The 27,732-nt window shown below is 48.9% G+C and overlaps 1 protein-coding gene across 2 annotated transcripts in view; it reads right to left on the bottom strand.

Moving 5' to 3' along the window:
• The window catches only part of LOC132808012 (zinc finger protein 135-like), a 47,452-nt gene extending 35,266 nt beyond the window's left edge, over positions 1-12,186 (bottom strand). The window contains exons 1-2 of one of the 2 annotated variants that reach the window (XM_060821908.1): positions 11,699-12,186; positions 688-2,447 (exon numbers count right to left, since the gene is read on the bottom strand). In XM_060821908.1, the coding sequence (XP_060677891.1) occupies positions 1,262-2,447; positions 11,699-12,153 (1,641 nt within the window). In that variant the 5' untranslated portion in view covers positions 12,154-12,186 and the 3' untranslated portion in view covers positions 688-1,261. Of the gene's footprint in view, positions 2,974-6,728; positions 6,779-11,698 lie in introns of those variants that run through there. The other variant, XM_060821906.1, reaches the window with a different exon arrangement.
• Positions 12,187-27,732: the final 15,546 nt, after the last annotated feature.

The raw sequence follows: 27,732 nt of genomic DNA, 5'->3' as shown, positions 1-27,732 counted from the left end.
CAGTTGTCAGACAGGTGCAGCAGGAATGAGCAAGGCAAGTGGTGTATTAGCAAGAGGAGCTGAAAATATGTTGCTGGGTAAAGCACAGCAGGTCAGGCAGCATCCAAGGAACAGGAAATTCGACGTTTCGGGCCAGAGCCCTTCTTCAGGAATGAGGAGAGTTTGCCAAGCAGGCTAAGATAAAAGGTAGGGAGGAGAGACTTGGGGGAGGGGCGATGGAGATGTGATAGGTGGAAGGAGGTCAAGGTGAGGGTGATAGGCTGGAGTGGGGTGGGGGCGGAGAGGTCAGGAAGAAGATTGCAGGTTAGGAGGGCGGTGCTGAGTTCGAGGGAATCGACTGAGACAAGGTGGGGGGAGGGGAAATGAGGAAACTGGAGAAATCTGAGTTCATCCCTTGTGGTTGGAGGGTTCCCAGGCGGAAGATGAGGCGCTCCTCCTCCAACCGTCGTGTTGTTATGTTCTGCCGATAGAGAGTACCTTACTCACAGATGGTTGACAGTAAGGAGGTTGCAGTCTGGAGCAAACCCGAAATGTCGATTTTCCTGCTCCTCGGACGCTGCCTGACCTGCAGTGCTTTGCCAGCACCACTCTAATCTTGTCCCTGATCTCCAGCATCTGCAGTTCTCACTTTCTCCTGTAAGAAATCAGCAGTTTTAAACCAAAAACCCGTTGCAGTTTAAAGCTCTCATTGAGAGTCTGAGCTCAGTGTGAAGTTCAGGTAATCTTTATTGTGACCCAACTTTGTTACAGCTTCAGAATCTCCCAGCAGAAAGGCATAGAAAAAGTAGCAATTTTTTTTAAAAACAGCTCAAGGTCAAAGTGCAACCCCTCACTTACTTCATTATTGGTCACCACTGAGTTGTCCCTTTGTAATTGGAGCCTTAACCTGGAGGAAGTATTGCCTCACTCAGCAATTTCAACCTGTATCCAAGTAAGTTGGATGAGCAGCGTAGAGTCAACCAGACTGCTGTGGGTCTGGAGTCACGTGTAGGCCAGACCGGGTAACGGATGCAGCTGGGACGACTGAGTGAATCCTTTCCCACAATGGCGGTTCCCTTTCCAACAAGGGAGAGAGTGAATCAGATGGGGGCTTTCTCCCCCCGCACTACCTCCTCCCTGAAACGGTCTCATCGTTAGATTCCGAATTCCACATTTCTGACTGAATACCAATTCTGCCATCTGTCCTGGCGGGATTCGAACCCGGGAGTCCCCGGAACCGGGTTGATAGTCCAATCGATAATGGGACTCGGCCGTCACTCCTTCAATCCCCCTGCGATGGCACATGAACTCGCTGGTGCTTCCGCAGTTGGGAGGAGTAGGTGAAGTCCTTCCCGCACTGAGAGCAGATGAACGGCCTCTCCCCGGTGTGGATCCGCTGGTGCCTCAGCAGGGTGGAGTAGCGGTTGAAGCCCTTCCCGCAGTGAGGGTAGGTGTACGGTCTCTCCCCGGTGTGGATCCGCTGGTGGGTCAGCAGCGTGGAGGAACTGCTGAAGGCCTTCCCGCACTCAGGGCAAGTGAAGGGCCTCTCCCCCGTGTGGACACGCTGGTGGCTCCGCAAGGCAGAGACGTGGGTAAAGGCCTTCCCACACTCGGGGCAGCTGAAGGGCCTCTCCCCTGTGTGGATCCGCTGGTGGCTCCGCAGGGAGGAGGAGCGATTGAAGCCCTTCCCGCATATGGGGCAGCTGAAGGGCCTCTCCCCTGTATGGATCCTCTGGTGGCTCCGCAGGGTGGAGGAGCGGTTGAAGCCCTTCCCGCATACGGGGCAGCTGAAGGGCCTCTCCCCGGTGTGGACACGCTGGTGGGTCAGCAGGTTGGAGGAACAGGTGAATCCCTTCCCGCACTGAGGGCAGGTGTACGGTCTCTCATCGGTGTGGACCAGCTGGTGCCTCAGCAGGGCGGAGGAACTGCTGAAGGCCTTCCCGCACTCGGGGCAGGTGAAGGGCCTCTCCCCAGTGTGGATCCGCTGGTGCCTCATCAGGGAGGAGATGTCGGTAAAGGCCTTCCCGCATTCGGGGCAGCTAAAGGGCCTCTTCCCGGTGTGGACACGCACGTGGCTCCGCAAGACAGAGATGTGGGTAAAGGCCTTCCCACACCCCGGGCAGCTGAAGGGCCTCTCCCCTGTGTGGACGTGCTGGTGGCTCCGCAGGGCGGAGTGGTGGGTAAACGCCATCCTGCACTCGGGACAGCTGAAGGGTCTCTCCCCCGTGTGGACGCGCTGGTGGCTCCGCAGGTTGTAGGAATTGCTGAAGGCCTTCCCACACTCAGGGCAGCTGAACGGCCTCTCTCCCGTGTGGACCCGCTGGTGGACCAACATGGCAGAGAAAAATATGAAGGCCTTCCCACAATCTGGGCAGCTGATGGGTTTTTCCCCCGTGTGGCTCCGCTGGTGCCTCAGCAGGTGGGAGTAATCTCTGAAGGCCTTCCCGCAGTTAGTGCAGGGGAACGGCCTCTCCCCGGTGTGACTGCGCCGATGAGTCTCCAGGGCAGATGGGGAACGGAAGCCTTTCCCACAGTCACCACACTTCCACCGTTTCTCCACGGGGCGGGATTCCTCGGGTTTCTCCATGGCCACAGCTTCAGCTGCACACAAACACGTGTAGAGCCCCTCCCTGCCGTGAAATCCCCTTCCCAGGCCGTATAACTGTTTCAGGCTCCACACACAGTGCGCTGCAACAGTGGGGTCTCTCGTCCAGTCCCACCTGATGCTGAAAACGTACTCAAACTGGAATCCAAAAAGTGTTGATCCCTCTCACAGAAATCACAGTCAAAAAGTGTTGTGTTCCCGATGGATTGAGTGACTGTCAGACATTGACATCAAAGTGAGGACTGCAGACGCTGGAGAGTCAGTCAAAAAATGTGGCGCTGGAAAAACAGCAGGTCAGGCAGCATCCGAGGAACAGGAGAGTCAATGTTTCGGACATAAGCCGTTCATCTGTTGATTTTAAAACTTCAGTCTTCAGATTTTCAAATACTCTGCAAAAAGAGATTACAAAAGTCATCACTATCAGTGCAGGGTAGAAATTCAGAACAAGCAACTCTTTCTGTGGAATATTCTTTTGCTGTTCCACAAAATTGAAAGCACCATCCCACTCTCCCTTCCCCTCTGTTCTCACTCCGCTCTAACTAATTCCCCTGAAGGTGCTGATTCAGGATCTTACAGGGACAGAAAACCAAAAATGGCAAGACTGATATCTCTCAGAATTTTGAATGTCTCCACCTGAAAGTTAATATCTTTCCCAACACTGGGATCCTGCTGAGAATGAGCAGGTCTGATTTTGGGAAGCAAAACAAAGTGCCAATTCAGGGTGAACCTGCAATGCAGCTTCTTGAGGAACAACCAGACACACAATGGTTAACAACCCCGGGAAGGTGGGAGCAAAATGAGACATCAAGGCATTAACACCGATACACTTCAGTCAAACTCTTCTGCTCCCAGTCAGGGCAAAACATGCTCTGAAAGTCCAGTCTTCACAACCACACTTCTGCTTTCACTGAAGACAATTAGAATCACACAGCACAGAAACAGACCCTTTGACCCAACCTGCCCAGATATCCTAAATTAATTTAGTCACGTTTGGCATCACTTGGTTCCTATATGGGCCGGGTGCTGGCAGCTGGGACTAAATTGGGTTGGCTATCTTGTCAGCAAGGACGAGTTGTTCCATCTTTATGACTCCAGTCGCATTTGCCACCACTTGGCCCTGACCCATCTGAACCCTTCATATTCAGATGCCCGTCCAGGAGCCTTTTGACATATCATCGTACCAGCACCCACCACTTCCTCTGGCAGCTCACGCCATCGCTCAAGCGACTCCACGTTGAAAGTGTCTGGTCTGGTGCGCCAGATGACATCAGGATAATCTCAGATCGTTCCAGATCGCATCGATACTCAGTCAGTGGCTTTCCCGATCAGGATGTTGTACGTGACCATACAGGTCAGTGGGTAGGTGATCCCCCACCTCTTAGTTCAAGTATCTCTACGAGAACTCCCTTGTTGGAGGGTCCCTTGGAGACACTTCAACTGGACTTCATTGAGTTGTAGAAATGAGTTGAGTTGCTATAAATATGTTTTGCTTATTGTTGATGTCTTTTCTAAGTGGACTGAAGCCTACCCTCCTCCTAACACTACTGCTGAGTCTGTGGTGAAGATTCTGTTTAAGGAAATAATTCCCCACTTCAGTATACCTGCGTGCATTAGCTCGGACAATGGACCACACTTTGTAGGTAATATTAACGGAGAACTCTCTTCCCAGCTTTGTATTTGTCGGCAACTGCATGGTGCTTATCATCCTCAGGCGGCCGGCCTTGGTGAATGTTTTAACCAGACTCAAGACTAAACTTGCCAAATTAATGGCTGAGTCTGGCCACTCCTGGTTATGCTAATCCCTGTGGCCTTATTCCAGATGGGATCCATGTCTGTGGGCAAGACATGACTGTCTCCAGCAGACAGTCTGTCTGGTTACCCTCTCCGTACTCCTTGGAACAATTCGCCTCCCTTCTCAGTCCCCTTCCACCACATGACTGAAGCAATGTTTGGTTATGTTCTTGCTCTAACTTGTGTTATGTGTGCCTGTCACTCCCAGGAGCGTGCGGCCTACAGCGATGTTCCCTCCCTTTCAGCCTCGTCACGGGTAGAGCCTGGTTCGTTGGTGCTCGTCAAGACCTGGACTTGCAAAGGTCTCCAACCTCGTTGGGATGGCCCCTTCCAGGTTTTATTCCCACCCCTACGATGGTCAAAGTCGCTGGGCGCTCTGCTTGGGTCCAACTGCACCATTGTAAATTGATTGACCGCACCAATACTGGAATCCCAACAAAAGGAGAGCACCCTGTCCAGTTGGGTTTTTGAATTTTGCTGTTGTTCTAATGTTAATCTTATTACAGATACTTGAACTAAGAGGAGGGACATGGTGGGGGGGAATCGCCTATCTCCTCACCTTTCTGATCACATACAACATCCTGATGGGGCAAGCCACTAAGTATGGATTGGACCAGGAATGATCAGAGATTATCCACCACCCATGCTGAGGAGATGTCGTCCAGTGCACCGGACCAGAGCCTTTGATGTGTGGGACGTGATGAAGATGGATTATTGCAATGGACTCTTACATCAGAAAGACCAGATGGTCCATCTGGACAGTAGAAATCAGTGGGAGTTACCATGTTGTTACCATGGTTTTTTTGATTTTACCTGCAGAAGCAAGCCTATTGAGGATAAAAATGATCAACCCTTTTATTATGGTAAATATTTTAATGGCGCCCGGGAACACCATCCCTTTTTGCAGGACGGGCCGACTCGAGAAAAGGGAAGCTTGGTAGGGGAAACTCCACAATCCACAAACAACTTATTTATACAGTCCCACAGAATGCTCTTCGCCCCAGAGGCAGTAGTATGTTACTCCTCTCTATCAGGAGATGACCCACTTGCCCTGTCTCAGTCCCCAATTCCATTCTATTCGTCAGACTTCCTACTGCCGACCCTGCGAAGTGAAATATCACTTTCCAATACCTCCGGTCTGTGTATACAAACAGCTGGTGTAACACTGGCTGGGGTACAGCAGGCCTTATGCAGCACATGGACCTGGAACGGACTGGGTAACAATACAGGACACCCAATAGGCTGGGAATCCAGAGTACCCTGAGGTTGGAAGGATCGGCAGGGGTGACAAGTCAAAAGAACCGCAATTCCCTCTTTTGTGGCCTGACCATTCGAGGAAATAAGACTAATGAGGCTCTGGAACAGAGTAAACTGGGATTATCAGACCTGTGTCTTTACTCTACGCAGAATCAGTGTGCCTTAGACTATAAACTCGTCGGGGAGGGTGAGGTCTGCACCATTGTCCAAGATAAATGCACTATGGGCATTCCCGATCTCACTGGCAATATTACTAAGATACAAGAAGAGATCCAGGTATTCCTTGACAGAATGACTGAAGGGACCAGTTGGGGAAACTGCAGATCGGGCTGATGGTACAATTGGCTTATCGATTTAGCTATGTATGGTAGAATACTTTTCCTTTGTTTGTCAGTATTGCTCTTGTTAGGTGTTTTATTGCTAAGCTTATGAGGTTCCTTAGTGATATAGATTTGCCCCAGAAGATGCTCCTTTTGCGATCCGATGGCTCACCCACATGTGTCGATGGCGATGATAAATACGACCAGATGAGCTGCGAAGATGGTGGTGCCGCTCTACAGGATGTTGATGGCTGGACCACCTTGAAGGGCATTCGTTTGGACTAGCCTTCTCTTTCAGTGATCGCGGTGCAATCAAAGGGAGGAATGAGGGTGTGGGCATCTGGGTGATAAAGTCTACAGCCTTAAAACTTGTCATTAAACATTTAGACTAAAAGGTAATGCTGAATTATTGAACACATTTACTGCACTAGAAAATAAACAGGCAGGAAGGCTGAGAAAGAGGAGAGAACTTAAAGATAGGGACACCTGGGCTCACCAAGTGATAACAGGATGCTGTAAGGCAATTAAGAAGGTTTGCCTCAGCATCGGTGAATCTGTGTGAACAGGACACCAAGTGATAACATTCACAGCCGTTCCCTTGTGAGACCATTTTAGTGCTGAGGCTGTTGAATCCCGTAGAAAATTAACTCTTAGTGCTTATCTGCAATGGATTGAAATGAATGGCATTTTGGGACTTTATGATGATATTGAGTAGCCATTACTGGTTATTAAATACAAACTCTGTAAAAGGACATACTGATAAAGCTTTACCTTACTTGCTGCAGCCGAGACTCCAGCGGAGGGAACAGGCCGCGGACACACTTCCGTCTTCGGGACGGCCTCGGCCCCGCCCCCTCCGACGCCAATGCGACACGTAAACCCCGCCCCTTTCGAACGCTACACGTAAGCCCCGCCCCTTCCGAAGGCAGCTCCTAAACCCCGCCCCTTTCGAAAGCAGTCGTAAACCCTGCCCCTTCCAAACGCAACACGTCAATCCCGTCCATTCGACCGCTGCAAGTGAACCCCGCCCCTTCGAGACAAAGTCCCGTCCCTGGGAACCAAAACTCTTTCCCCTCGCGCTCCAAACCTCGCCTCGGTCCACGTGCGAGTCAAAACCACGCGCACCCGCCTCCAGGCTCGACGCGCCGCACCGCCCTCTCAGCCTCGCCCCTCTCCTCCACCCCCAAAGAGCGCGGGACCCTCTCACGAGTCACGCCCCGCCTATGAGCAACGCCCTCCCGCTAAAACCCGCCCCCAGGCTAAACCACGCCCCCCAGGTGTATTTGGAAGCACTAGCTTCTGCAGCGCTGCTCCTTCTGCGGGGAGCTGTGCTGCAGGATCATAAGGCACAGAATTAATAGCAAAAGATCACAGCGTCATGCAACCGACGCAATATTTGGAACAAACCTGGATCACTGCTGAGTCCTGCATCTTTTAGAATGGGTTGCAGGTTTCAGTTCATCAATATATAAATTCCAGAACTTTAGATCAGATTCCCTACAGTGTGGAAACAGGCCCTTCGGCCCAACAAGTCCACACCGACCCGCCGAAGAGCAAAACACCCAGCCCCATTCCCCGTCACCTAACACTACGGGGCAATTTAACGTGGCCAATTCACCCGAACCCGCACGTCTTTGGACTGTGGGAGGATAGCCGCCCAGGTGTGGGAGGGGAATTGAACCCGGGGCTCTGGCGCTGTGAGGCAGCAGTGATAACCACAAATAAAGGTGACATTTTCTGTTTTTCAGCGGCAGCAGCAACCCAGGAGTGGGGAGTCACTGATTTGAGGTTTTAAATTTGAAGTCGGAGAGCAGAGGTTCCTGGAAGAGGTGGGACGATCTATTTTTATTTCCTTCCTGCGATATAAGTCAGTGTGTACTGTTGAGGGGGGAAAACGACCTACCAGGGGTATGGAGTGGGGCCTAGGTCTCTGGCACAGAGCCTGTCCCTGTTGCACCAGAAGGGAAGGAGGGAAAGGAGGAGAGTCATTGGGGACTCAATAGTTGGAAGGTCAGATAGGTTTGTTGAGCACGAACAAGACTCACGGTTGGTGTGTTGCCTCCCAGGTGGCAGGGTGCGTGATGTCTCAGATCGTATCTTTGGGGTCCTGAAGGAAGAGGGTGTCCAGCCCCAAGTCATGTTCCACGTAGGTACCAACAACATAGGGTAGAATGAGGGATAGGGATGCATGGCAAGAGTTCAGGGAGCCAGGGTGGAAGCTGAGGGCTAGAACAAACAGATTGGTGATCTCTGGTTTGTTACCCGTGCCACGTGATACCGAGGCAAGGAATATGGATAGATATTAGCTGAACCCGTGGCTGCAAGGATGGTGCAGGAGGAAGGGTTTCAGATTTTTTGATAATTGGGGCTCATTCTGGGGAAGGTGGGACTTGTACAAACAGGACAGTCTTCACTTGAACCAGGGTGGGAAATATCCTGGGTGGGAAATTTGCTGGTGCTATTCGGGTGGGTTTAAACCAGCTCAGCAGGGCGATGGGAACAGGGGGTGTAGCTGCAGTCCACAGGAGGATGAGAGTAGGGAGGACAGGGACAGGATTTCAGGGTCACAGGAATGTGCTGGCAGACAGCGAACTGTCTTGAACTGTGTCTACTTCAATGCCAGAGTATCTGCAATAAGGTAGGTGAGCTTGCAGCACAGCTAGGTACCTGGGACTTGGATGTTGTGGCCATTTCAGAGACAGGGATAGAGCAGGGTGAGGAATGGATGTTGCAGGTTCCAGGATTTTGATCTTTCATTAAGAACAGGCAAGGTGTTAAAAGAGGGCGAGGGCGAGGGCGTGGCTTTGTTAGTCAAGGATAGTATAACGGTGGCTGACAGAAATTTTGATGAGGACTCGTCTACTGAGGTAATGTGGGCTGAGGTGAGAAACAGGAGAGGAGAGGTCACACTGCTTGGAGTTTTTTTTAAATAGGCCTCTGCTGAGTTCCAGGGAGGTGGAAGAGAGGATTAACAAAATTATTCTGGGTAGGAGTGAATGGAACAGGGTGGGCATTATGGGGGACTTTAACTTCCCCAACATTGACTGGAAATGCTTTCACTCTAGTACATCGTATGGATCAGTTTTTGTCCAGTGTGTGCAGGAGGGTTTTCTGACACAGTATGTCGAAGGGCTGACAAGAGGGGAGGTCACACTGGATCTGGTGCTTGGTAATGAACCAGGCCATGTGTTTGATTTAGTGGTAGGTGAGCACTTTGGAGAGAGTGACCATAATTCAGTTAGATTTCATTTAGCGATGTAAAGGGATAGGGACATGCCACAGGTCAAGAGTTATCGATGGGGCAAGGGCAATTATAATGCAATTAGGCAAGACTTAGGATGCATAGAATCGGGTAGCACAATGCAGGGGATGGGGACAATTGAAATGTGGAGCTGGTTTAAGGAACAGATATTGTGTGTCCTTGATAGGTACGTCCCTGTCAGGCAGGGAGGAAGTGATAAGGTAAGGGAACCGCGGTTTACAACAGAAATTGCATCTCTTGTTACAAAGAAGAAGGAGGCTTATGTGTTGATGAAGCAAGATGGTTCAGATGAGGCGATGGAGAGCTACAGATCAGCTAGGAAGGATTTAAAGAAAGAGTTAAGAGCAAAGAGAGGACATGAGCAGTCTTTAACAAATAGAATAAAGGAGAACCCTAAAGCTTTCTGTAGGTATGTGAGGAATAAAAGGATGATTAGGGTAGGAATAGGGCCAATCAAAGACAGAAGTGGGAAGTTGATTGTGGGCCCTGTGGAGATTGGAGAGGTGTTAATGAATATCTCTCATCGGGTTTCACTCAGGAAAAGGAGAATATTGTAGAGGAAAAGAATGAGGTACGGGATATTAGACTCAAAAGGATCGAGGTTAGTTGCACACAGGTGTTATCAATTCTAGAAGGACAAGTAGACCAGTGCCCTGGCCCAGATGGGATTTATCCGAGGATTCTCTGGGAAGCTAGGGAGGATATAACAGAGCCTTTGGCTTTGATATTTGAGTTGTCATTGTCTACGGGTTTAGTACCAGAGTGGAGGATTGCAAATGTTGTGCCCTTGTTCAAGAAGGGCAGCAGAGATGACCCAGGTAATTATAGACCAGTGAGCCTTACTTCTATTGAAGGAAAGCTTTTGGAAAGGAATATTAGAGATAGGATTTATAATCATCTAGCAAGCAACAATTTGATTTCAGGTAGTCAACATGGTTTCCTCAAGGGCAGGTCATGTCTCACAAACCCCTCAGTTTTTTGAGAAGGTGACCAAGCATGTGGATGAGTGTAGAGCAGTTGACGTGGTACATGGACCTCAGTAAAGCCTTTGATAAGGTTCCACATGGCAGGCTGTTGAAGAAAATGCAGAGGCATGGGATTGAGGGTGATTTAGCAGTTTGTATTAGAAACTGGCTTTCTGAAAGAAGGCAGCGAGTGGTGGTTTATGGAAAATATTCAGCCTGGAGTCCGGTTACTAGTGGTGTGCCACAAGGATCTGTTTTGGGACTACTGCGGTTTGTCATTTTTATAAATGGCTTAGACACAGGCATAGGTGGATGGATTAGTAAATTTGCAGACGACACAAAAGTTGGTGGAGTAGTGGACAGTTTGGAAGAATGTTACAGGTTGCAGGGGGACTTGGATAAACTGCAGAATTGGGCTGAGAGGTGGCAAATGGAGTTCAATGCAGCTAAATGTGAGGTGAGATTCACTTTGGGAAGAGTAACAGGAAGGCAGTGATCTAGGAGTCCACGTGCCTAGATCCCTGAAAGTTGCCACCCAGGTGGATAGTGCTGTTAAGAAGGCATACTGTGTGATCGGTTTCATTCGGAGAGGGATTCAATTCTGGAACTGCAACATCATGCTGCAACTATACAAAACGCTGGTGCAGCCACACTTGGAATATTGTGTATAGTTCTGGTCCCCATATTTCAGGAAGGATGTGGAAAACATTGGAAAAGGGGCAGAGGAGATTTATCAGTTTGTTGCCTGGTCTGGAGGGAGGGTCTTATGAGGAAAGGCTGAGAGACTTGGGTCTGTTCTCATTGGAAAGAGGAAGGCTAAGGGGGAATTTGATAGAGACATACAAGATGATCAGAGGATTAGATAGGGTAGAGAGAGAAAGACTTTTTCCTAGGATGATGATGTTAGTGTGTACGAGGGGGCATAACTACAAATTGAGGGGTGATAGCTTTAAGACAGATGTCAGAGGCAAGTTCTTTACACAGAGTGGTAAGGGCGTGGAATGCCCTACCTGCTAAGGTAGTCAACTCAGCCACATTAGGGAGATTTAAACAATCCTTAGATAAGTGCATGGATGATTTTGGGATAGTGTAGGGGAACGAGCTGAGAATAGTTCATAGGTCAGCGCAACATCGAGGGCCGAAGGGCCTGTTCTGTGCTGGATTGTTCTATGTTCTAAACTTAGTGCAGGAGGCTGAAAGAAATGAGCAGCTTTAAAACAAAAATCTCTTGGAGCTCAAAGCTTTCAATGAGAGTCTGAGCCCGGTGGTAAGTTCAGGTAACCTTTATTGCAACCCAATTTTGTTACAGCTTCAGATCCCCCCAGCAAAAAGGCAGAGAAAAAGTAGTTGCTTTTTGAACAGCTCAAGGTCAAAGTGCACACACCACACCTCCCCTGTCGATAATGGGACTCGGCCGTCACTCCTTCAATCCCCCTGCGATGGCACATGAACTCGCTGGTGGCTCTGCAGGTGGGAGGAGCAGGTGAAGCCCTTCCCGCATTTGGGGCAGCTGAAGGGCCTCTCCCCGGTGTGGATCCGCTGGTGGGTCAGCAGGGTGGAGGAATCACGAAAAGCCTTCCCACACTCGGGGCAGCTGAAGGGCCTCTCCCCGGTGTGGACCTGGTGGTGGGTCAGCAGGGTGGAGGAATCACGAAAGGCCTTCCCACACTCGGGGCAGCTGAACGGCCTCTCCCCCGTGTGGATCCGCCGATGGGCCAACATGGCAGAGAAAAATATGAAGGCCTTCCCGCACTCTGGGCAGCTGATGGGTTTTTCCCCCGTGTGGCCCCGCTGGTGGGCCAGCAGGTGGGAGGAATGTCTGAAGGCCTTCCCGCACTCGGGGCAGGGGAATGGCCTCTCCCCGGTGTGACTGTGCCGATGAGTCTCCAGGGCAGACGTGACACGGAAGCCTTTCCCACAGTCACTACACTTCCACGGATCCTCCATAGGGCGGGATTCCTCAGATTTCTCCATGGCCACAGCTTCAGCTGCACACAACACGTGTAGAGTCCCTCCCTCCCGTGAAATCCCCTTCCCAGGCTGTATAACTGTTTCAGGCTCCACACACAGTGCGCTCCAACAGGGGGTCTCTCGTCCAGTTCCACTGATGCTGAAAATGTCCTCAAACAGGAACCAAAAAGCATTGATCCCTCTCACAGAAATCACAGTCAAAAATTGTTGTGTTCCCGATGGATTGAGTAACTGTCAGACATTGACATCAAAGTGAGGACTGCAGACGCTGGAGAGTCAGTCAAAAAATGTGGTGCTGGAAAAGCGCAGCAGGTCAGGCAGCTTCCGAGGAGCAGGAGAGTCAATGTTTCGGGCATAAGCCCTTCATCTGTTGATTTTGAAACTTCAGTCTTCAGATTTTCAAATACTCTGCAAAAAGAGATTACAAAAGTCATCACTATCAGTGCAGGGTAGAAATTCAGAACAAGCAACTCTACTTTCTGTGGAATATTCTTTTGCTGTTCCACAAAATTGAAAGCACCATCCCACTCTCCCTTCCCCTCTGTTCTCACTCTGCTCTAACTAATTCTCCTGAAGGTGCTGATTCAGGATCTTACAGGGACAGAAAAAGCAAAAACATCAAGACTGACAGCTCTCTGAATTTTGGATACCTCTGCCTGAAAGCTAATATCTTTCACAACACTGGGATCCTGCTGAGAGTGAGCAGGTCTGATTTTGGGAAGCAAAACAAAGTGCCAATTCAGGGTGAACCTGCAATGCAGCTTCTTGAGGAAGGACCAGACACAAAATGGTTAACAACCCCGGGAAGGTGGGAGCAAAATGAGACATCAAGGCATTAACACCGATACACTTCAGTCAAACTCTTCTGCTCCCAGTCAGGGCAAAACATGCCCTGAAAGTCCAGCCTTCACAACCACACTTCTGCTTTCACTGAGGGCAATTAGAGTCATACAGCACAGAAACAGACGCTTTGGCCCAACCTGCCCAGATATCCGAAATTAATCTAGTCACATTTGCCATCACTTGGCCCCTATAATAGGCTGGGTGCTGGCAGCTGGGACTAAATTGGATTGGCTATCTTGTCAGCAAGAGTTGGATCGAAGGGTCTGTTTCCATGCTGTAGATCTCGATGACTCCAGTCACATTTGTCACCACTTGGCCTCTCTCTATCTGAACCCTTTGTATTCATCCGCCCATCCAGATGCTTTTTAACTGTAGGAATTGGACCAGCCTCCTCCCACTTCCTCTGGCAGCTCATTCCATATACGCACCACACTCTCCATGAAAAAGTTGACCCTGAGGTCTCTTTTCCATCTCCCCACTGCCCTCACCCTGAACCTATGACCCTCCAGTTCAGGACTCCACAATTCCAAGGGAAAGACCTTGTCTATTTACCCTATCCATGCCCCTCATGAAATTAGAAATGTCTCAGGCTCTGGCACGAGAAGGAGAGGCACCATCCTTCCGTCCCTCCTCACCCGGGTAATAAAGACACATACCTGAGTTTGCAGCGTCTGCTCCCTCCTTGGATTCATTCTAGTTGCCACAAGTGAACATATTTCTCCCCCCCCCACTTGCTCCCAGGATGAAGAATTGCCCAGAGGGAGGGGGTTCACGCAAACTGACAGGGCCACTTCCACGTTGTGATGCCTTCAATGGGTCGGGGATGGGGTAGGGAATGGGAGAAGGGGCGAGAGGAAGGTGTGCGGTGCGGTCGGCTGGCTGGCCATCCCACACTGCCCTGCACAGTTTGCAGGAATTCCTTCCCTTCACAGAATCTCCACAGTGTGGAAGCAGGCCACTCGGCCCGACGAGTCCACACTGACCCTCCGAAGGGTAACCCACCCACACCCATTCCCCTATACCTGTTGCTCTACTCCCTGACTATCACACCTCACCTGCACGTCCCTGGGCACGATTGGTAATTTAGCATAGCAATTCCCCCCTAACCTGGACAAAGTTAAAAATCACACAACACCAGGTTATAGTCCATCAGGTTTATTTAGAAGCACTAGCTTTTGGAGCGCTGTTCCTTCATCAAGTGGTTGTGGAGAATAAGATCATAAGACACAGAATTTATAGAAAAACATGACAGTGTCCTGCCACTGAAATGATACATTGAACAAACCTGGATTGTTAAGTCTTTCATCTTTACAAATGGGTTGCAGATATCAGTAAAATGCAAATCCCAGAACTTCCTGGAAAGCACCTTATCAAGTGAACTTAAAGTTTTATTACGAAAAGTGACATTTCTGCTCAGCTCTGCAAATGTTCATTCACTCCCGCGGGGGTGTGTGTGTGTGTGTGTGCGCATGAGAGAGAAAATGTCTATTTCCATCCTGTATATCTCTCTGTCTATTTGAGAACAGATGCCTTACTTCTGTTGATGTAAATATTGTTGTAAATCATAGCTGGGTTCTCATAGATAGATGCAAGGGAGAGAGAATTCCTCAAGTAGGATAGTATAAGAATCCTGGGAGACCCCCATTTCTCGTTTACTTCCTAATGAATAAACATTAAACAACAGCTCCTATTTCTTACAAATTTGGTTTCATTTTTCTTCTTTGATTCCCTGCTAAGATTTAAGGGAGACAAAATTCCCCCCGAGAATCCTGGGGGAGCCCTATTTCTGGTTTACTTTCTCATGAACAAACATTAAACACGAGCACCTATTCATTTCTAATTTGGTTTCATTTTTCTTGTTTGATTCCCTGCTGTGACTACACTGTACCTGGATGGTTGACAGGCTGGGAGATTGTGGGTTGGGGCTTGATTGACTGAATGCTTTATTGTTCCAGAAGGTGTAGAAGGGGACAAAGCTTCAGCAGAAATCCAGCAGAGCTGAGCACAGACCGACATACTCCTTGGGAACAGGGAGATCAACAGAGGACAGAGACACCAGGACCTGAAATCTGAGCTGACACCAGACTACCCTGTGCTCAGTGCTTTGATTAGCAGTGCCAACCCTCCACCTTAACCAAGCTTCCCATTAGACAACACCCTCAATATACAGGATCTAATCCTTGCCATCCTGAAGCCATGTCTCTGTGAGGAGTCTCAGACCATAATTCTTCACTTCAACGTGTGCAGTCAATTCATTCACTTTTGTCACAATGCAGCACATATTCAGACACACCATTTTTAGTTTCAATTTTTGTGATCTTTTTGATTGCTGGTACATTTACTCTCCTTGTCCCTTTCTCTGATGTTCATTTTCCACATCACCTCACTGCTCACCGGCCTTGGTTTGGATTGGCCATGCTAAATTGCCTATAATGACAACGGATGTGCAGGTTAGGTGGGTTAACCATGGGAAATGCAGGGTTACACAGTTACATAGCAATAAAAGTAGGAGAAGGCCATTTGGCCCGTCCAACCTGCTCTGTCATTCATTAAGATCATGGCTGATCTATTCATCATCTGAGATCCTCCTCCTTGCATTGTCCCAACTACCCTTAATTCCCCCACCATTGCAAAAACCCATCCAACTGTGTCTTGAATATACTTAACAAAGCTGCGTCTCCTGCTTCCTTGGGCAGAGAATTCTATAGATTCACTACTGTCCAGGAAAAGCAGTTCCTCCTCATCTCTGTCCTAAATTTACTCCTCCTAATCTTGAGCCTGGTTTCATTCACCAGTAGAAATGACTCAATAAGTACAGCTTCATCCCCACAGTGCAAAGAATTCCCACTTTGCACCAAAACCTGGGATTTACTCACTCACTCAGTTGCTGTCTCACAAATGCAAGATTTAATTGTAACTTCTTCTGCTCCCATTAAGGGCAAAACATCTTTGAAAGCTGCTCTGAAACTCCAGCCTTCACAATCACACTTCTGCTCTCACTGAAGATGATTAGAGTCATATAGAACGGAATCAGACCCTTTGTCCATCCAAACATCATTCCTGATGAAGTGCTCGGGACTGAAATGTCGACTCTCCTGGTCCTCAGATGCTGCCTGACCTACCACCTTTTCCAGGGCCACATTTTGACTCTAATCTCCAGCATCTGCAGTTCTCAATTTCTCCACATCCCAAACTATCACCATTTAAACAATAAACCGCCTTTCTGCTTTTTTTTCATAGCAAAGGCTATAACTTCACATTGTGGTACTGCATTTGCCACGTGTTTGCAAATTGTCATCTTCTCTACTTCGGGGAGACCGAGAGTAAACTTGGGGAACGGTTTGGTGAGCATCACAGCTGGGTCTGGAGAGGCCATCCTGACCTCCCAGTCACCATCCATTTTAATTCTCCTTCCCACTCCCTTTCTGACAAGAACATCTTAGGCTTCCTCTATTGCCACGACAAACCAACTGCAAATTGGGGGAACAACACCCCATCTTCCGCCTGGGCAGCCGACAGCCTGCAGGACTCAACATCAAGTTCTCCAATTTCAAATAACCTCCCTTTCCATCCCCCGACTCCCTCCTCAGCCCTGTGCCCATCATTTCCACTCCTTCCTGCTACCAACCTGATTTCTTCCACCCATTGACTCATCAGGCCGTACCCTCTCCCTGTCTTCATCTATCCCCACTTTAGCCCCAGCATCCATCTCCAATCCTGAAGAAGGGTTACACCCGAAACATCAACTTCTCCACTTCCTGATGCTACCTGGTTTGCTGTGTTCTTCCAGCCTCTATTTTGCCAATTGAGACACAGACCTCGACCACGTTTCCAGAGTCTGTCCTCCCCCTGGGTTCACCCCCTTTCCCTTCAGTTGCTGAACTCCGGAAAGTAATAGAAATGTCAAAGGGGGCGAGAAAAGAGAGTGCCGTACTCACAGATCTTAGACAGAGGAAGGGGTTTGCAGTCTGGGTGAAGCTCAATGTGGATTCAGAAAGAGAGGAGCAGGAGGAGCACCTTCAGAAACTCGCGGTCCAACTTCCGCATTCAGACAATGGGGTGGCTCTGATTGGCAGGAGGATCAATTTCGTTCCGGTCCTCCACGGTTCCCTATTGGACCATCAAAGGAAGGTCGGGCGCCTTTTTCTTTGCGGAACGCGATGAGAAGCCCAGAGTTTTGCTGACACCGGTAAGCATGCGTACTGCGTTACTGACACCAGGAAACATGCGCAGTATGCTCACTGGAGATGCTGGTGTTCCTGTCAGATTTTAAGTCCAAATGCCAACAGGAAAAAAGGGGTCGAGCTACAATTTGTTTTTCCCTGTGATTCGACATTGCATTGTTTTTGCATTTTGCCTGGCTGCTCAACTTTTGTATGTCTTTTCCACACGTTGGGTGGCGAGTCCGGAACTGGAGGGCATGGGTTTAGGGTGAGAGGGGAAAGGTCTCTGAGGGGTAACCTGTTTGCACAGACGGTGGTGCGTGTCAGCCAGAGGAAGTGGTGGAGGCTAGTACAATGATAATGTTTAAAATGCATCTGGATGGGGATATGAATAGGACAGATTCAGAGGGATAAGGGGCCAAATGCTGGTAAATGGGTCACTAGATTAATTTAGGATATCTGGTCGGCATCGACCGAAGGGTATGTTTCTGTGCTCTGTGACGTTAATTCTAGATAGTTGGAACAACTTCACAAGACAAAGACTAGACCATTCACCACTTACATTCAAGATCAGAGTGGTGCTGGAAATGCACAGCAGGTCAGGCAGCATCCAAGGAGCAGGAAAATCGACGTTTCAGACAAAAGTCTCGAATGCTGCCTGACCGGCTGTGCTTTTCCAGCACCACTCTAATCTTGACTCTCATCTGCAGTCCTCACTTTCGCCCATTCACCCCTTCCAGCCTGTCCTGAGCAGTGGCCTGACTGTGCTGATTTCAGTGAAAGTTTCAGGTGGATTTCAGCAGCTCTTTTAAAAAACTTGAACGTGCTTTCTGGCGTTAACGGTGTTTCTGAAGATATCATTTTAGGTATTCTCAATTTTGAAGATCAGCCATTTCTCACCCCTCTCCCCCGACTCCCAGGTAGAGTCATTGCTACCCATTATCTCTCTCTCACTCTCTCTCTGTCCTTTGAAGGGCTTGATACAGAGGTCAAAGATGGTTCGAGGCTCGAGAAAGGATGGGTGGGGTGGGGTGGGGTGGGGGCTGGGGAGAAAAGACAGAATGGATGGGGGACACAGAGAGAGAAAATGGCAGTCAGACGGTGTGGGTAGAGAGAGAGAGAATGAGTGGGGTTGACAGAGAGATTGAGCGGGGGGAGAGAGAGTGGGCGTGGCGGAGAAGTGGGCGATGGCACAGGGCAGGGTGACACTAGGCACACGGATACACAAGATGGTCACTGAGCCATCAGTTGGCCAACTTGACACACAAGATGGCCGCCGGATCACAATACTGAGAGAAACAGCAGAGCAGATACAGACACTGCCTGGGGGCCACCAGAATGCCAGCACAACGGACTCACAACCCAGGTGATTTCTTTTTTTATTTCAAAAATATACTTTATTCGTAAAATATTCATAAAATAATTTGATACACTGTACATTAGGTAATGCCATACATATGTCAACATTTACATACACAGCTCAGAATTATTATTTCATACAGGTCTGTGCATTTCTCACTCATATGCCCATATATTGAGCTGAGGTGCCAGCAGAGCCCAAATGACTGCATAGGCCCCCTGATCTTCTTTAGACAGGCAGATGTTAAACGGTGGTCTTTCCCCACCGCGCCTTGGCGGCAGCTGCCCCAAGCTCCAGCGCGTCCCTCAACACGTAGTCCTGGACCTTGGAATGTGCCAGTCTGCAACACTCAGTCGGGGTCAACTCCTTCAGCTGGAAGATCAACAGGTTTCGGACCGCCCAGAGAGCGTCCTTCACCGAGTTGATGATCCTCCAGGCGCAGTTGATATTCGTCTCGGTGTGCGTACCGGGGAACAGGCCGTAGAGCACGGAGTCCCGCGTCACGGCGCTGCTCGGGACAAACCTCGACAAATACCACTGCATTCCTCTCCAGACTTCCTCTGCATAGGCACATTCCAGAGGGAGGTGTGTGACAGTCTCGTCCCCCCCCCCGCCGCAGCCGCTTCGAGGGCAGCGTGTGGTGCGGCTGAGAGTCCGGGCGTGCATAAATGATCTCACAGGTAGAGCCCTTCTCACCACCAGCCAAGCCATGTCTTGGTGCTTGTTGGAAAGTTCTGGCGATGAGGCATTGCTTTGACAGTCTGCTCAGGGAACCACTCAACAGTATCCTCCCTCTCCTTTTCCCGAAGGGTCTCGAGGATGCTACATGCTGACCACTTCCTGATGGACTTGTGGTCAAAGGTGTTTTTCTTCAGAAATTTCTCCACGAAGGACAGGTGGTATGGAACGGTCCAACTACTCGGAGCGTTCCGCGGCAGCGAGGCCACCCAGGTGATTAGTTTAAGGAGTGTGGGGGAGAGAATACACATGAGTATTGAACACTGCACGCCGAAGTATCTGGATCTGGCCAACACCTCTTATAGAAGTGCTAACAGCTTGGTACAGACTCAATCCCAAATGCTAATAGCCAGGGCTGCAGGAATCCTCCTTCTCAGGAAGAGCAATTAGCGCCCATTACTACAACAATGGGTTTCCATGCAGACATTGAAATGGACAATGTCTTCACTGAAACTGACAACGCCTGTGCGGAAATTAACAAAGGCTGTGCCTGAACTGACAATGGTTGTATCAATTATCAATGATTCTGCAAGGACTACCATGAACACATCATGTTACAAAGACAATAATCTCACCCCTGACCGATTGTATCACAAGATGTATAAAGGTTTCTTGACGTGTGCTCCGGGTGGAGAGAAGTCTCGCAGCTGACACTGTGCTGTTAGTGTCTTTCTCTCCCCGGAGCCCCGGGATTTCCTTGTGCAATAAACTCTGTCATTGAACCGCAATTCTGACTCCGAGCCTGGTGTTTTTCCCCACAGCAGGGGAGAGAGAATGGGGGTGGGAGGGAAGAGAGAGAATGGGGGTGGGGAAAGAGAATGGGGGTGGGGGTGGGGAGAGAGAATGGCGGGGATAGGGAGAGAGAATGGGGGGTGGGGAGAGAGAATGGGGTGGGGAGAGAGAATGGGGGAGGGGAGAGAGAACGGGGAGGGGAGAGTGAATGGGGGGAGGGGAGTGAGAATGGGTAGAGGGGAGAGAGAATGGGGGTGGGGGAGAGAGAATGGGGGTGGGGGAGAGAGAATGGGGAGAGGGGAGAGAGAATGGGGGTGGGGAGAGAGAATGGGGAGACGGGAGAGAGAATGGGGTAGGGGAGAGTGAATGGCGAGGGGAGAGAATGGGGGAAAGTGGAGGGAGAAGGGGGAAAGAGGAGGGGAGAGAGAATGGGGAGGGGAGAGAGAATGGTAGAGGGGAGAGAGAATGAGGGAGGGGGAGAGAGAATGGGGAGGGGAGAAAGAATGGGGAGAGCGAGAACGGGAGAGAATGGACATGGGACTGAGGGTGTGGTGAGAGAGAATAGTGGGGGGGGGCAGACGGTGGGGAGAGAATAGATGGAGGGCACAGAGGACGGGCAAAGAAACGACAGGGATGCAGAGGTTTGTTTGAGAGAGTTGACAGGGTGTTCAGAGGAAAGAGAGAGAATGGACAAGAAGCTGGGGCTGGAGAGAGAATGGACAGGGGGGCTGCAGTTGGCGGGGGCAATGGACAGTGAGCGCTGAGGAAGGTGGGCAGAATACACGAGGGGCTGTGAGTGGCGTGAAGAATGGATAGAGGGTGCTGGAGTGGCGGGGTGAATGGACAGGGGGCACTTTGAGTGGCGGGGGCTAATGGATAGGGGGCACTCTGGGTGGCAGGGGATAATGGACAGGGGGCGCTGGGGTGGCAGGGGAGAAATGGACAGGAGGCGCTCTGTGTGGCCAAGATCAAAAGGGTTAATGACAGTCAACACTTCTCAGATTGTTCCTGGAACAGAAAAACTTGCACTGGAGTCTCCCAGAAGAGGGGTGTCTCATATATATTCCTTCAATTAGTTTTGAAATATTATTGTGTATCTTAATTGTTAAGGTATATCTGGCATATAGAGAGATGGCTTTGGTTGTTGGAGGTCAGTCATCTCAGTTCCAGGACAACTCTGCAGGAATTCATAGGGTAGTGTCTTAGGCTCAATCATCTTCATCAATGACCTTCCTCCATCATAAGGTCAGAGGTGGAGATATTCGCCAATAATTGCACAATGTTCAGCACGGTTCACAACTCCTCACAAACTGAAGCAGTTCAGTTTGAAATGCAACAAGTCCTTAACAATATCCAATGGGCTGATGAGTGGCAAGTAACATGTATGCCATTCCAATGCCAAACAATGACTCATCCCCAAAAGAGATAATCTGACCACTGTCCCGTGATATTCAACAGTGTTACTGTCACTAAACACCCCACTATCAACATCCTTGGGGTTTACCATTGACCTGAAACTCAACTAGACTAATCACAGACACAATGGCAACAAGAGCAGGCAACAGGTCAGGAATACTGTGGCAAGTGACTCACCTCCTGACTCCCCAAACTCTGCCCATCTTCTACAAGGCACAAGTCAGCAGTGTTATGGAATAATCTCCCACCAGCTTGGATGGGGGCAGCTTCAACAACATTCAAAAAGCTTGATACCATCCAGGACAAAGTCACCTGCTTGATTGGCCCCATCTCCACATACACCCACTCCCTCTGCCCACTGTTAAGAAGCAGGAATGTGTACGGTGTATAAGATGTACCACGGAAATTCACCAAAGATCCTTAGAAAATACCTTCCAAACCAACAACCACTTCCATTTTGAAGGACCAGGGCAACAGATACTTGGGAACACAACCTCTTGCAAGTACCCCTCCAAGCCACTCACCATCTTGACTTGGAAACATATTGCTTTCCTTCAGTGTCCCTGGGTCTAAATCCTGGGTCACCACCTCCTTCTCAAGGGGAACTAAAAGCTGGCCAGCCAGCGATGCACATGTACCATGAGTAACTTTTAATAAATAATTGAAACAGAGGTTTGGAACTCGCAAACTAAACAAAAATCGAGGTTCAGGTGGAACAGATGTAGGGCTTTGATTCTGTCCTGATGTGAGGACAAATAAAGAGTGCTACACTGACACCGAATCGGAAATAGTGTTTAGAGTTGAATGCCTGCAGTATTTCACTCAGTGTATCAATCTAATATCGATTAAAGATTAGTTCCTGACGTATACGTCACCAACATACAAAAAAGGACGGTTAAGTCGGTATATGGAACACTTGATTTCATCTCTTTAATGGCTGATGTATCACCCACAATCCCATGCGATCAATAAACCGTTCTATCGGCCGTGAGCAGTGCTGATGGTGCGCATGCGTGATATCGATCTGGGGCCCCGCCCCTCATCGCTCTGATGGACGGGGAGACGAACCTTTGGAAACCCTGAAGGACCGGAAGGAGCCTGGTCCTCCTGCCAATCAGAGCCCTCCTATTGTCTGAATGCGGATGGGTTTGACCATGAGCTTCTGAAGTTGCTGCTCCACCTCTCTCTCTGAATGAAGGTTGAGCTTTATCCCAGATTGCAACTTCCTTCCTCTGTTTAACATCTGAAAGTACCGCACTCTCTTTTCTCGCTCCCTTTCCCATTTCTTTTCACATCCTTGGGTTCAGCTGTTGGTTTGTAGGAGCTGAGGGAAAAAGAAAGTCAATCGAGGTGAAGGGACAGACTCTGGAAAAGGTTGGTCTAGATCTGTGCCTGTTAATGTTTGACAGGCTTTGTTTCCTGAGCTTGAGCCATTTACTTGTCTGGCAAAAAAGAATGGCCTCTTGATCCATGTTGGGGATGGAAGTGGATTATGCTGTGGGTGACTTGCTCGTAGTAGTCCAGTAAGTATTGGATAAGTAATCATGACACACAAACCTTGAGTTATTGACTGTTTATTCGGGAGCTCACAGGGAGAGCCAAGTCGACCTAATAATCACAAGTCACTCCGATGACAAACAAATTTGTGTGATTATACAGGTCACAATCATTTAACAATTAGCAATCTGTTAATTGCAGGATATTGAGCAAACTGAGGCACTTTGCCCAGTCACGTAGTGTCTGGACAGTTTTGGTTAGAATTTGATAAGTATACAAATAGGTCCTTGCAAAGAGAAGGATATTCCCAGGGAAGGAAAGAATTTGTTTATCAGGTAGCAGTACAGCTGCAAGGCCGAGTGTCTCTGTTGAGCCTGGGAAACACAATCTTAGCCTGGGAAACAGAAGCTTTGGCAAGCAGGCACTAAGCTGAGATTGAAAGTGGTTTCCAGGTTTTTAATATGTGATAAAATGGCTGACCAGAATATAATAATTCCCCCACAATTCCTTCCTTCTTTCCTTTCACCAAATCAGGAGGTCAGTTCAGAGGAACCGGCAAAAGGAGGGATGTAGCGGACCCAGTGGGGGTTGTTGGCGATGGGGGTTTAGAGTCGCCAAGGTAACTGTCATAGTCCAGGTCACCAGGATCAGGAGAGAGAGTGTCAGTGAAACCATCCATTGGTGCGGAAATGTCAGAAATGAGAAGCGGCACAAGTTGGGAAGATGCTGGGATATTCGGCATCAGAAGGCAGCTGAAATGGGCACAGCACTGTTTCTGGAAAATAATGCGATGTGCTCGCAGAACAAAACCAGCAATGAGAAGCACAAGGCCCTTGAAGAGAGCGGTAGCCCAAGAGCCAAGCCAGCCACCCATCCATGTCCAAAGGTCCCAACGGGGAGTAGTGTCATGGAGGGAGGAGGCTGCCTTGCCCATGTGGGCGGCAATGTTAGTAATGTTGTCACTGGAGTCAGGGATGTAGGTACAGCAGTCAGAGCCGATAAGGGCACAAGTGCCTCGTTTCTCGACTAACAGAGAGTCGAGGGCCATGTGACTTTGGAGAGCAATGGTGAGGAGAGTGACCATCCCTGCATTGAGCAGGTCAAAGGCTGAAGATGTGGCATTGACAATCTCTTCCAGAGTGGTAGCAATTCACTAACCCTCAACCTCAAGGTGGAGGGGAGCATAGGGAGGGGAGAAGGTAGCGAAAAGGTGCTGAAAAGTTGTGAGCGCTCTCTTGATTTGTGGTTTGGAAGTCTCAAAAGGCAAAGTGTGAGAGTGGTAAAGGAAAGGGACAACATAACCTAAATCCCAGCTGCCAGTCCAGGAGGTAGGCAGCCAGGGGGAGGCCGTATGGCCACAAATGAAATCAGTGCCATTGAAGGGCAACGAATGATTGCATTGGATTCCAATCCAAAAGGTGGGAAATGAGGAATTGATGGCGGTCTTGTTGGGAACCCTGAGGTTAAGTACGCTCCTGTCTGCAGTGGGTTGGTAAACAGTTAAAGTAAGGAGTAGGGAGTGCAGACACTTACTGAAACCAGCCTGCCATCCTGAGGGATGCTTCCTCTTGATGCAAATACTTCCTAGATGTGGAGTCATGGCTGTGAGATTGGTGAGGAACAGGGAGGGGGGTGTACGGGAGGGGTTGTATTTTTTTTCTCTTCTCTACCCCCTCACTACTGCCTAACTGTGTGAGTGCTTATATTTCCCCCCACACCCATGTTGTGTGTGTGCAGGTGTGAGACACAGTGAGAGACAACAAGTGCACAAATCTTTATTCACCTTCCACCACCAGGAAGAAAGGAAACACCTGAGTGGCCAGTGACAAGCAGTGCCCCTCTCAGAGGGCAATGCTGCATGATCACATAGTGAGGGGGAGGGCAGGGATCAAATCCAAATAGAGTTGGAGGGGGAAATAATACACTCCACTCCCTGCGGTGCCCACCTCTCTCTGAACAGCCCAAAGATGTTGGGCACCGCGTGCTCCTTCTCCAGAGACACCCCGGCTCTGACAAACCCACAGAGGAGGGGCAGGCAGTCGGCCCTAACAACCCCCCTCCACGGCCTGCTGCCTGGATCTGTTTATGGTCAGTTTGGCCAGGCCCAGGAGCAGACCCACGAGGAGATCCTGTGACCTGTCCTCCCCACTTCACACTGGGTGCTCAAACACCACAGGAGTGATAGTATTAGGTTGGAGCCAACCCTTGAATGTATCCATTGTATATCCCACTGATTGCCAGCGGAGGTGGGGATTATCCCCGTCAGAGTTTGGGGTGCTCACCCACTTAGGAAACCAGGGGGATGTGAAAAGTTGTGACAGCAGCAGAATGACCCTGATGCAGCCCCCATTCAGCAGGGTCAGCCTCATTAAAAGGTATGGATCTCAGGGGGATCCTTCCCTTGGAGTGGGTGGGAATATGGGCACAAACCCAGCAGCTAGAGCGGCTGTCCTTTTCTGCATAAAGGTATGTCCTGTAATGAAAAGTATTACACTGTAATTCCCATTTACTACAGGTTATCAGGCTATCCATTGTGTCCCAATCAAACATAGTCAGTGACAGAAAGATAAGGAAGAGTGCAGTGCCAGGCAGAATGATGAGACTGAGCCATTCACGGATGAAGGCTGAAGATGTGTCTCTGACGGGGTCTTCTGGTGTTCCTCCAGGAGGTGGCGCTGGTTTGCATTGTGTAGTGTGTGTCCATGCGGCCTCCCCATGACCTTGCCTGCTGAACGGGGAACCAGCAGGACTAGGGACAGGCCTTTCCGTCTCAGCTCCAATATACCCCGGGCCTAATGCTGAGGCTTGGCGGACCCGTGAATGTAAACTCTGAAGAGTTTTGGTTAACTGATGCAAATATTTCCCACTTGTCCAACACTGGAGAGTCAGCTGTTTCAGCCATTGGGATGGTTTTGATTCATCTACTAAATACATCTGCTATTATTAGACAATATTCATAACAATGTACGCGAGGTGATTCTATAAAAGCAAGTTGCAGACAGGCAAAAAGGCTGACCAGGCAAGGAGGGGGTTAACAACCTCAGGGCATCCCTCTTACAGCATGCATCCTGTTTGTTTACAAATTAAACACGCTTCAGCTCTTTTCCCAGCTGCTTTCTGGAAATCTGGGTGACATCAGGTTTGTAATACAGTATTAACCATTTCCGTCTTGCCCAAGTGTGTACAATAAAGCACATAATTAACTGAAGTAAGCAGCAGCAAAGAAGGAACACAAACCAGTCCATCAGGGGTCACCCACATTTCGGTTTGAGTATCGAGGGAGTACCCTATTTGAGGCCATAGTTTGTGCTGCTCAGCAGGGGGCTTCCCCTGTGATTTCAGTCCCATACCCAGGCCTGGCATTCCTATCCCCATATTGTCTCTATCCGGGTTTTACTGGGGACCCAATGGGACCAGAAGTTTGGGGTGTAAGGCTGCCTGCTTGGCAGCAGCATCCATCTGCTCATTCCTTTGGAAGACTGTATCCATTGCCTCAGCGTGAGCTGAACATCTTGATAGCTGCCAGATTGATTGGACAAAACAGCATTACTATTCGTCTGCCCCGTGGGGGTTACAAATCCTCTAGGTTCCCACAAGGCTCTGTAATCATGGCTCACACCAAAAGCACAGTGAGAGTTGCAGATCTCAACCCCGGGAGGGGTCTCTCAGTTCCGAGATCAGTTAAATGAACACTAGGAGTATGGTCTGCTTCAGTAAGGTTTCACACTTTAATTAGTAACGTCTGGGCAAAGATTTGTCCAGCAACACAGATATTAAAAGATTCTGTGTTCCTTGGAGAAACTGCGTGATTAACTTGGAACAAAAAGCAATTTTCATACGTTTCTTAGAGATAGTACTGCATGAAATTACATAATGGACAACAGGTTAACCCTGGGAAACAATATTTCCTGGGAAACAATGTTGTTTCACATGCATTATCTCCTCATACCTGTGCTTCAAGGTTAGCTGGGATGGTCAGTAATGTCCTAACTAGTTTAATTAGATCCATACTATGAAGAAGGCACTGTTTGCTTAATCTGTGATTCAGTTAGCTCAGGGATGCAGAAATGCAGCTTTTAGCCATTTTAAACACAGTGTTAATTTGCAGCCTGAAGCCATGTTGTTATATTACTTTATATTGAGATGCCATTTTGTGGTTAATAAAAGCTCCTGACAACAGCCTAAATCCAAGTATTAGATCCTCATCTGGTGTGGACCTGCTCCGTCACTCAAAAGAAAACTAGATTTACAATTTAAGGCCATATGTGCTATTCTGCTAAATTAATCCAGTTGATTTGTTTTTGTGTAAAAATGTGAAAACCTCGAGAACAGTTCTTCCAGTTAATCACTGGATATTCAAATTTCTCTTCAAAATTGAAGATCACAACAAAACTGGGTGTCATTGTGGGATTTTGAATCTGGAGGGTGTGCTTGGTAAAGTTTGGAAGAACAATATTTCAAAGTGAATGTTATCGTGTTCAGTACTAAGACTTTCTGGAGATGAAAAATTTGCCCCTGTGTGTTTTGCAACACTTAACCAAGGTCAGTTCCATAGAATATGCAGTCAGGTTGATGCGAGAGTTAAGAGCTGGGGCAAACATCAGAAATAATGGAGGCAGGAACACAGCAATTAGAGTTAGAAAGTTAGCCAAAAATATAAAAAAATGTTGGAATGTTTTGTCAGGGTTTTTTCTTTAAGTTAACAAAGTAAGTGTTGGTTCCGTAGAGAATGAGTCTGGGGATTCAATAAGAGAGTTTAAAGAGATGATCGGAGAATTGAAAAGAGCTTGAATCTGTCTTCACTAGAGACGATTCAAGTTACACACTGGAACT

This window comes from Hemiscyllium ocellatum (genome assembly GCF_020745735.1).
Source record: "Hemiscyllium ocellatum isolate sHemOce1 chromosome 27 unlocalized genomic scaffold, sHemOce1.pat.X.cur. SUPER_27_unloc_3, whole genome shotgun sequence".
In the NCBI taxonomy this organism is placed as follows: Eukaryota; Metazoa; Chordata; class Chondrichthyes; order Orectolobiformes; family Hemiscylliidae; genus Hemiscyllium; species Hemiscyllium ocellatum.
The sequence above is the reverse complement of the archived record's forward strand: the minus strand, read 5'-3'. Positions and strand labels throughout refer to the sequence as shown.